Here is an 11,396-nt window from a genome sequence, read left to right as displayed (position 1 = left end):
TTTCGCTATTTATTAATTAATCGTGATTTCATGTTTAATAAATTGTGATTAGAATAATTGATATTCACAGAAGTCACGTTAGCACCCTATTGAAATAAGACTAAAATTGAAACGAAAAACTGAAAATTATAGGAGAAAAACCGTGAATCGATTGATAAAAGGACCAAAAATAGAAAAAATGTAAGTTAGAAGACAAAGTTTAATTTCCCTTTAACTGTATAGTATGAAAACCTTAATACTTTGATATGCAGCACAACCGTGATCCCCAAAACAATTACAAACCTTTTCATAATCAGAACCAAAAATACAAACTTCATGTTAGAAAGCCTAGCTAATATATTGATTCGAAGTACATGATCCCAAAAATATAGCTCCCCCATGATCTAATAAACTTTTTCATAATCTAAAAAAAATGTAAACTTTATATTATAAAAACCTAACACTTTGATTTGAAGTGCACTCGGTATCCCCAAACTTCATAACATGTGTATATATGTTTGTTTGTGTGTACACATACGTACTTATTGTATATGTTCCTAGCTTGTTGAAACTATTTCTTACAGTTGTAGGAATATTATCGCTTGGTGGAATGGTTCCAACATCAGAGGGACATGGGGTGACACTGTTTCATCGAACCGATGTCGCCATAGTGAATCAAATTCAAAGTGAAAATATTACCATCCACTGTTACACTTCAGATGATGACATCGGCACTCATGTTCTTAGTTTCGACCAAAACATCTCCTGGAGTTTCGAGGTAAACTTTTTTCTGACCACCAAATTTTACTGCGACTTTACCACCGATAGCGGTCGTGGAAATTACGCTGTCTACGATAGGAAGCTGGAGATTCGGTGTGATGAAAAATGCGTTTGGAATGTACGAGAAAGAGGGCCATGTTTGATACAGAACAGCTTACTATTACCAGGAATGGTGCCAAGACTGGAAACATTTCATTCAGATTTGAACTTTATTTTATTTTTCCGGAAACTATAGTTTATAAATAAATTTTATACTTGAAAATGTTTGTTACAAGAAAATGAGGAAATGAATTGGCTTCTCCTTACTTGATTATGGGCATTGGATTGGAAAATGCCTATTCCAATGAAAATGTGTATTCTCATTCTATATAAATACTCACTTCCAATTTTTATTATTATTATTTGCAATGTTTTATTTATTTATTATTTATTTTTTTTTCTTTATAAAAATAATTATAATACCAAAAATTATTACAATACCGGCAGAAGTACACACGCTGCGTGTACGTCATAATACTTAAATTTTACGTATTAAAATTGTGTAATATATCATGCCAAAGAATTAATGATGGATAAAACAGATATACATTAAAATTTATTAAAATAATATCATTAAGATCCATACAGGTGGTTCCTTCTTTCTTCTAATTAACACCGCCATCACCGCTTTCGTAATGTATCTCAAATAAATGACATCTCGTGGTACATGTGTTAGAGTAGATACCCTGCAAGATAATTGTTGACTAGAGATTTTATTGACTTAAGTGTAATAAATAATTTTTATTTTAATATAGTTACTCTTTTATTTAATTTTGACATTTACTTTATCTACATTCCCATGCAAGCTGCATAGATAAAGACCTTGAATATACTATAGTAAATAAATATGAGGTTATACATGTGATCACAATCATGAAACACATATTTTAAATTACTGTATATTATAAATCAAGTTTCTAGTTGATTAAATTGTCCAAAATAAAGGATAAGAATCGCTCGAGATCGAGACTATAATCTATGATGTTGTGTACCACGCATCATTGGTAGGGACATAGAGATATTCAATCATACAGATTGGTACTCATACGATGAGTTCATTAAACTACCCTCCCTCGGACATCTCAAGTATTTATCATTCATCGAGTGGATAAGTCTGTGGTTATGTTTGTACATCATTAGTCCTTACGATCCGATACACCATTGAGGCTCTACATGTTAGGACTGTGCTTCGAATCATTCACCAACTCCTTGAGAGTCATCAGGTGGCGAGATTGGGTATAGTTACGACACATGTAGTATTCAGTGCATTGTAGTCCGGAATTCACCGCTCACCTATGGGTGTGAATATCCTATGTGATCTTATGAGATAATAATGCATGGAATCTCTGGTCAGAGTATGTGATGTGCAGTAGGGTAAAGTGGTTTCCTAGTTGTACATGCGATGCCACTATGTATTCTCAAATATGCATCACATCGTTATTGAACTTCACATGCAACCCTCGATGAACCAATGGTTGCAGATTCGATCGGGATATATGAGATGAAGGGACCGTACTTTAAGATAACCATAATCGATTGGTTCTTGCAGGCACTATCAGAGATACCTAGAAAATTATAGGGCGATGCTACTATGCACTCTTTCCATGATTTGATAGGTCCAATAAAAAATGAATTCTGTCATTTTGATGATCAAGTAGCTGATGCATAGAATGAGACAAATAAGGGTAAGCCCGCATAAATGACATTGTCCTGAATCATAAAGAGTTTTGAAGCCACGGCTAGTTATATCCCTGAACCATTGAGAATCACACAAACATTGGTTTTCCTATTTTCGTTGAGATAATAAATTCAACGAGTTGAATTTATAAGAAATAATTTTGATGGGATAAAAAAATAAGCTCATAGAAATGCCTATTGTGACACTTTGATGTGGATATTTTTTTATAAAATGTCGTTAAAAGAACTTAATAGTGACACTTATGAAAAACTCTTAATTCAAATATATATATATATATATATCATTAGACTACTTGTGATGATATTGTAGCTCAAATTCTTTATTTCTTAAAATTAAGAAATAGAAAATCGATACAAAGTGATTTAAATAAAGATTAGTGAATACAATATCTAGATAATCCCTTGATTTTTCTCTTCAATGACAATTTCTTGTGAAATATGAATTTCTTGAGTGTTTGATCTTCTTGGAAGATGATTTGATATCTTGATAACGTTAATTCGATGGGTTCACACCTTGTTATCGAATTAACCTTCAAAATTTGGGAAGAACGCGATGAACTCCTTGAATCACGCCTTGAATTTTGTTGATCTTGAATTTGGTGAAGAACGAAATCTTCTTGGATTTGAATGAATTTAAATGTGTTTGAAGAATAGCGCAATTAATTCCTTGAATCACGCCTTGATCTTTTTGAATTTAATGAATTTGATGAAGAACGCCTTGAATTTCGCCTTGATCTTTGTTGATTTCCTTGAACTTCTTGAAGATGACTTGAGAGAAAAATCTTGAATTCTTCTACTCCTTTTCTTCAGTCTTCTGTATTGTGTTTCTCTTCTTGATCATCTGCCTCCTATTTATAGGTGAAGGATGCAGAATGTTTCCATTTTCATTTGATGAGATGTCGCAATTTGATTGGCTCCTCATGATTCATTTGGTGATTATTTTCCATTAATCACAATATTTGATTTTAAATACTAAAAATATTAGTATTTTCTTCATTTTATTCAAGATTTGATTTGAAATACTATTCCATTTTTGTAAGATGCAATCTTGATTTAAAATCTTGATTTGATCACAAAATATACTAAAATATCAATTTAATTTACTATTTATTTTTTTTGTAGGAATTTAATTTCCTATAAATAAATAGTCAATTATTTTTTTTATTGATATTTAATATATATATTTCTTTTGGCATTTTCCATAAATTTAAGCTAGACAAATTTAATTGTCTACAAATGCCCCCTCGAGACTTATTCACAAATGTGTTTTTTTTTTCTAGTGAATAAGTAACGATAATTTACTTCCAAAATCGCTTTATTTTATATTATATATATACACGTTTATATATATGGAAAAAAGAAAAAAAAATAGATTCTATCCTCGAAGAAATCCATGCAGCACAAACAATCTCACACCGGCCCACGTGGGTGGATCTTGCATATTTCCCTTCAATAAAATTTTCTTCTTTACCAAGCAAGAAAAAAAAATGGAAACTTTTATTTCTTCCATGTGCATCTTCTTTGAATGGAATTTTTTTTTTCCTTTTTATACATATCCCTCCTCTATAAAAAGGAGGAGCATGTAGGGCAAAAATTATATTCTTCGTAAGTACGAAAATTGTCTCCCAATTCTTTTTTTTTTCGTGTTTTTTGAGATGATGCTGCCATAACTTATGTCGTCTAATTTTCTGTGCAGGAATGATCCTTGCAAACCGATCAATTCTTCAACGGAAGGCTAAACAACACGAAATTGCCATATTGCGGATTCTCAAATTTCATTGGTTCTCGAAGACAGAGTATTTTGGCCCATACTAAAAGGTGTGCCCCTTTACTCTTCAACTATTAATATTTGTTCGATTTTGACTCCATGTGTCTGCAGGTTGATTGGCCTTTAAGGAAGCATAGAAGACTTTGACTCCTTCCACTTTGAATTGTCATCCGGTACGGGTGCCTCTTCCCTTTTCTTTCTTGCTTTTTTTTTTTTTTTCAGTGCTTCCTCTACTTTTTTTTTTTTTCGGTGCTTGCCCCACCTTGTTTCTTTTATTTTACTTATTTTCTGTATTCTTTTCTTCTCTTTTTGTTTATTTGCTAGGCAAACACGTGCAGCACAATCTTATTTAATTCTTTGTTCTTTGTTTTTTCTTTTTATTATTATTATTATTATTATTATTATTATTATTATTATTATTATTATATACATGCATGTTAAGATACGTTTTAATATACATATTTTAAATTTTCTTTCGTTTTGCTTTTGTTTCTTTTGTTTTTGTTTTTTTTGTTTTTGTTTTTGTTTTTAGTTTCAAAATTATTATTTAAACATGCAAGCAAATCACTTTTATGTTATATTACAAAACTTTTTGTACAAATATATCTATTTAACTATTATTATTATTTTGAACTATTACACATAATTTTCAGTTTTTTTTTCTACGTTTATCTAATCTTGTATGTATGTATTTAGTTTTATATGTACAAATATTATTTTATTTTTTTGTTATTATTCTATTGTTATATATATTACACTTACGTAATTTTGTTCTTTATTATTTTTTTTGTTACGTATTATTATATTAATATTTTATACATATATCGTATTACATTTTTTTTAAAACACTTGTCCTATCTTTTAATTACATATATATAATCATATGTACATTTTTTTTATTATAATATTAATTATTATTCTTACTGTGATGCCTACGTATTTTTTATTATTGTTATGAATTTAGTCATATACATATATATTTGATTACCTTTATTACTAGTTTACAATTATTTATATACACATTTTCAAAATATTATTATTATTTACAATCTTACACGTATTTAAGTTTTTATTTATTATTATTATTTTATATTATTATTTACATATTAACAATATTTTTTATTAATTTTGTTTTGTTTTTTTTTTTTTTATGTAGCACAATGGTCTTTTTCAAGGACATATCTTCTTCTTCCGGCACTCAACGTTTGATGATTCTTGATGACGAAGGTCAACCCGAAGAGAAAGGCACTATTTTGATTGTTGATGAGCCTGTGGCCGGTCGTTATGCAAAACCATGGCCGCGATTGACAAACTTGCTTTATGCTCCCGAGTGGTCCATCGAGACTCCTTTCACCAAGAATTCTAAAGTTTGGGCTTTGCGGTCTACTCACCATAAGCAACCGCAAGAGCATGCTCCATTGCCATCATTGGGAAGATGTATTATTGAAGGCAAGGCAAGGTGGGATGACACACTCCAATTTATTGGCGAATTTCATTACATCAAAGGCTATTGGGAGTGTACTGAAGATATTCTTAGTCGATGCGATCATAGGCTTCGAGCGGCACAAATATATGACCCGGTTTATGCTTCATTATTCACATATGATCGAGATTCCAACATTATGAAGGCATTTTGCGAGGCGTGGTGTCCACTCAACAATACATTATTGACTTCACATGGAGAATTATCTATTTCTTTGTGGGATTTGCACTCTTTATCGGGCCTGTCTATCACCGGAAATTTATATGATGAAGTCGTCCCTAGTGCCAAGGAGCTCACCGGCATTGATGAAGCGGGTAGTAGATTCTTTCCTCGATCATGCAATCACTTACTTCATGCTTTTCACATTCTTTGAGGAAATTCAAAAGATGATCCATGCTCTCAAGTGACTATTGATCAGTGGGTTAGATTTTGGTTCAAGAAGGCTTTTCGGTATCATTCACCTCCCCCTCGTAGAGATAAAAAGGCAACGCCTCCTGAATCCACATATAATTCACTTGGCGATATCAAGACACACGAAGAATGGTCCCCTGCAGAGAAGGCTATATTTTCGAAGCTTGGAATCAGAGACAACTCAAAAGATGAGACATACTTGGCGGCATATGTATCTTGTTGGTTATGTGTATTTGTCCTTCCTCAAAGTGGTGCCAAAATTATTCGTCCAAGTACTTTCAAGATGGCAAGCATCATGGCTAGTGGGCGGAAGGTGGGTCTTGCTATTCCAACATTGACGAGCATTTATCGAGGCCTCAACAAAACTGCTGCTTCTTCAAATCCATCTCGTGCATGTGCGACTTTCCCTACACACTTCATCTACGGTTGGCTCGCGCATTACTTTAAGACTCACACCCAAGTTTGGCAAGGAGCACGTGGTCCAAAAATGGCGACTTTTTCCGGCGAAGGGAGCGCAAAACATTATGATTCAATTGAAGCTCGCAAAAGAATTCACAAAGGAGATTTTGCTTCTTGGACTTGCACCATGATCACAAGGAGTAAATAATTTTTATATCTTGATAATGGAAACACGGAGGAACTTGAGCAGAATTATTTTATCGCCATCCGTTCCGGCTATCTGTCTTTGCGCCAAGGAAGTCGCTTCTTGGTTGAACCTTATAGTCCTCACCGCTTCAGTCGTCAGTTTGGATTTTATCAAATACCACCAGGGGTTCTTGTTCGAGACGTCCGCAAAGCTTCTTTGGATGAAGGGCTTCTTTTTTGGCGGTTGATTACTCTTTCCAACTCAATGTCTAGAGTGCAATTTCCATCCATGCCCCCAAATGCGAAGAGATTCTGCTCCGATGAGTATAAGAAGTGGTGGACAATAGTTCATGGAAATTATTTGGAAGAAAACTTTACCATTTTAACTATCTCGAAGCCTTGTGAAAATTTGCGAGAAGGTAAAGTTTGTGAGGATGAAAATGGGTTTCTCGGTGAAGAATCTCGTCCCAAAGATCATAGTGCTCGTGCAATCGAACTTTTAGAGATAAACAAGAGAAAAGACTTTCAAGATAGTGAGAGTAGTACTGCAGACCATCATTGGAAAAGGGCCAAAAAGACCTCTAATCCTTCCGAGCCAAGAGTTATTGACATTGATAGTGTAATCAGAGACCCGAGACTTGTGGGAAGCTTTGTGGGAGAGGTAATTTTTTTTTTTTTTTAATTTTTTTTAAGAAACTTCCTTTCTCTTATTTTTTTTATTTTTTGTATTTTCCATCAAACCCTTTTGTCATTCCTTTTTTTTTTTAGGTGGAGAAAGAGTTATTGAATGTTGATGATACTCATGGTTCACAAGGCAGCCAAAAATCGATCATGGGACCGAGCACATCACTAGCAATTCTTTCAGCCGGTGAACCTATACCAAAAGAAGGTTCTATTCTGGCGATTCCTAATGCAACTCCCAAGCCTGCTGCCATTCATGCATTTGATGGAGGGAAATTTTTATTTGATCACCAGAAAGAATTTCTTCAAAGACTGTGGGTTGACCTTCGTGAAAAGATAATGAATATTTCAATTGATTGTATCTCTTCTCTCAAAGGCGACGTGTTCTTGGTGCTTGATACCATGAATACTTTTCATGATTTTGATTTCTCTGGTTTGGAAAAGTTATTGGGATAATTGTTTGACAAAGCTGCTGCATTTGATGAAGCCCAGTCAAAATCTTCCGAACAGGCTGCCCAGGAGATTCTTGCACAACAACTGAGTGAATCCAAAGATCGTCTTGATGCTGCTAAGACTAGGGAGAGCAAAGAGGCAAGTCAAGTTCAATCTACTCATGAGGAGTTGGAGCGCCTTACTAAGGAACTTGATGATTTGAAGAAGAGAAAGAAGAGTTTATCTGTTTCCTTAAAGAGACAACAACGATTGTTATCCAGTGCTCAAGCGGAGGTTCATAAGATTGAGGAAGAAGTCACTGCCATCGGAGATGTTTTCCCTTTTGTTGATGGGGCCGTCGAGAATTTGAAGATGTCGACGATCCATCTTGAAGTTGCCAAAGAAGACTTGAAGAAATTTAGTCCCTTTGTTTAGAATTTGTTTATGACTTTCATTTCCTTTTATATTTTGTAATGAACATCACTTTGAGAGGTTTATAAATGTGCTTCTTTGATTCATATATATATTTTTTTTTTTTTTTTTGCTTACACTCCACTTGAAATATAAAATGAATTATAATTTCATGGGAAACAAAAAACAGCAAGTCATAACGTAGTTCAAAATTTGATTGTTTGGGGGGTGCCGTGCACAGTTTATACTCATGTGGGACAGGAGTATCTATTTCTTAACCACCCTAGACTAGGTGGGGATTTAATATTTTAACCACATAAAATACCATAAGTGGGAGAAATACAGTTTAACCACATGAATTCACTATTGGTGGGGACATAACAGTTTAACCACATATAATACCTTTGGTGGGCACCGTTCACAGTTTATACTCGTGTGGGTTAGGAGTTTTTTTTTTATTTTTTTATGCATAGTAACGCTTCAAGAATTTCCCGTTTATGGGACCAATCCTTAAGCCATCTTCGGCCACCAGTTTGTATGCGCCATTAGTATAAACCTCTTTGACAACATATGGGCCATCCCATTTTGATGTGAACTTGTTTTCGGTTCGATGAGTTGTGATGATGGGCCTTCTCACTGCGAGTACTAAATCACCGACATCAAATGAGCGTGACCGCACTTTTTTGTTGAAAGCTCTAGAGAGACGAGCTTGGTAACACTCAAGTCTTTGTTGCGCTTCCAGTCTTTTCTCATCGAGAGCTTCTAACTCCTCGAGGCGCAAACGTGCATTTTCTTCTTCTGTCAAGCCTTCTTGTATGGCTATCCTTAGTGATGGAATTTGTTGCTCGAGTGGCACGATGACTTCCACACCATACACCAATGCATAAGGAGTTGCTTGAGTAGGCGTTCTGTAAGTTGTTCTATATGCCCATAGAGCCTCTCCAATCCTTTCATGCCAGTCTTTCTTTGATTTTGCAATTATTTTTTTCAAGAGATTACACAAGGTTTTGTTGAAAGCTTCGGCCAAACCATTAGCAGCAGCATAGTACATAGAAGACTTCCTTTGCTTGAAACCGAACTTTTCGCAGAGCTTATCAATCAAAGTGTTGCAAAAAGGTTTCCCATTATCTGTGATCATGTACCGAGGAATTCCATACTGGTATATAATGTGGGTGCAAATAAAATCAGCAACATTTTCCTTCTTCACTTCTTTGAGAGGCACTGCTTCAGCCCATTTAGAAAAATAGTCTGTTGCAGCCAAGATATACAAATGCCCACTTGAAGATTTAGTCAACGGTCCAACTACGTCTAAACCCCATGCGTCAAATGGCCAAGAGGCTACTGTAGGGTGCAACACTTCAGGCGGTTGGTGAATGAAATTTGAATGGTACTGGCAAGCTTGACACCTTTGTGCATAATCCATGCAATCTTTCACCATTGTTGGCCAGTAATAACCCATTCTTTTTATTCGAAAATGTAGCTTTGGACCTGATTGATGGGCTCCGCAAATTCCAGAATGAGCTTTTTCCATTGCTCGGGTGGTTTCTTCATCTCCTAAACACCGTAAGAAGACTCCATCAAATGAGCGCCTTTATAAGGTATCCTTGTAGTAGATGAAGCGTGTTGCGCGTCTTCTAATGTCTACCCTTTGACGCGGATCATTTGGCAACTTTTCATACTTCAAGTAATCGACAAATGCTTGACGCCAATCTTCTTTCTCAATTTCGAATACTTCGACAGTGTAGTTATCATCTTCTTTTTCTTCATCACTCTCATCCTCAAAAAGTGGCGGTACTACCCAATTTTTACATATTGGCACACAAGCTTCATTGTTTGGCATGGAAATTGTAGAAGCAAGCTTGGCCAGTGCATCAGCTTGTTTATTGTCTTTTCTCGGCACATGCTCAATCTCCACATCACCGAGCCACCCCATAAGCTTCCTAGCATAATTATGATATGGGAGTAATTCAGGCTTTCTGACTTCATATGATCCGAGTAACTGATTAATCACCAGAGCCGAATCCCCATATACTTGAAGATGCAATTGCTTTATATCGACCGCCATTTCTAGTCCAAGGATTAGAGCTTGATATTCAGCAACATTATTGGAGCAATTTTGAGTCAATGTGAATGAGTATGGCAACACTTCCCCGTCAGATGTCACAAATATAACTCCAGCACCGACTCCTTCCTTATTCGAAGCTCCATCGAAATACATTTTCCATGGGGGTTTAACTTCAATTAAAAGAACATCTTCATCCGGAAATTCATTAGATAGCTCCCAATCGGCAGGGATTGGGTGGTCAGCTAAAAAGTCAGCTAATGCTTGCCCTTTGACAGCCTTCTGAGGAACATATATAATTTCAAATTGCTGCAATTGGAGATACCATCTTGCAAGTCTATCAGAAAGAACCGGTCTTGACATCACATATTTTAGCGGGTTTGCCTTTGAGACAAGCCAGACAGTGTGGGCTTGAAAGTAGTGCTTTAGCTTTTGAATGACAAATATGAGGGCTAGGCATAACTTCTCTATTGGTGAGTAGTTCAATTCATTTGGCGTCATCATTCTACTCAAATAGTATAGTGCAGCTTCCTTCCCATCATCATTATCTTGAGCTAATAAAGCTCCGACGGAACGCTCTTGAGCAGTGATATAGAGGGTTAATGGGCGTTCAGGCACCGGGGCTGCCAACACGGGAGGCTTCATCAAATAATCCTTAATGCTCTTGAAAGCATTCTCGCAAGATTCGTCCCACTTAAATGGAACTCCTTTTTTCATGAGGCGGCTAAATGGTTGACAACGCCCAGCCAAATTTGAGATGAACCTCCTGATATATGCCAATTTTCCTTGCAAACTTTTCAGCTCGTGGATATTTCGAGGTCCGGGCATTTTTTAGATTGCATCAATTTTGGCTTGCTCAATTTCAATCCCTCGATGCCGGACAATAAATCCAAGGAATTTTCCTGATGTGACACCGAATGCGCATTTCAAAGGATTCATCTTGAGTTGGTACTTTCTTACGCGCTCAAAAATTCTTCTTAAATCTTCCAAGTGGTTATTTCTCTGTTTGGATTTAACAACCACATCATCAACATAGCATTCGACATTTTTGTGTAACATGTCGTCAA

At 35.4% G+C, this 11,396-nt stretch overlaps 1 protein-coding gene across 1 annotated transcript; it reads left to right on the top strand.

Annotated features, from left to right (window-relative positions):
• The first annotated feature begins 589 nt into the window (after positions 1–589).
• LOC140862283 (S-protein homolog 5-like) lies at positions 590–994 on the top strand. The gene has a single exon (XM_073265294.1). The coding sequence runs from the start codon at positions 590–592 to the stop codon at positions 992–994; it is 405 nt and encodes a 134-aa protein (XP_073121395.1).
• The last annotated feature ends 10,402 nt before the right edge of the window (positions 995–11,396 follow it).

The sequence above is a fragment of the Henckelia pumila genome, chromosome 1 (assembly GCF_033568475.1).
Source record: "Henckelia pumila isolate YLH828 chromosome 1, ASM3356847v2, whole genome shotgun sequence".
In the NCBI taxonomy this organism is placed as follows: Eukaryota; Viridiplantae; Streptophyta; class Magnoliopsida; order Lamiales; family Gesneriaceae; genus Henckelia; species Henckelia pumila.
This window is presented reverse-complemented; position numbering and strand designations above follow the sequence as displayed.

Excerpts from the sequence above, each read along its gene's own strand:
- LOC140862283 (XM_073265294.1), top strand. The coding sequence starts at position 590 with ATGGTTCCAACATCAGAGGGACATGGGGTGACACTGTTTCATCGAACC.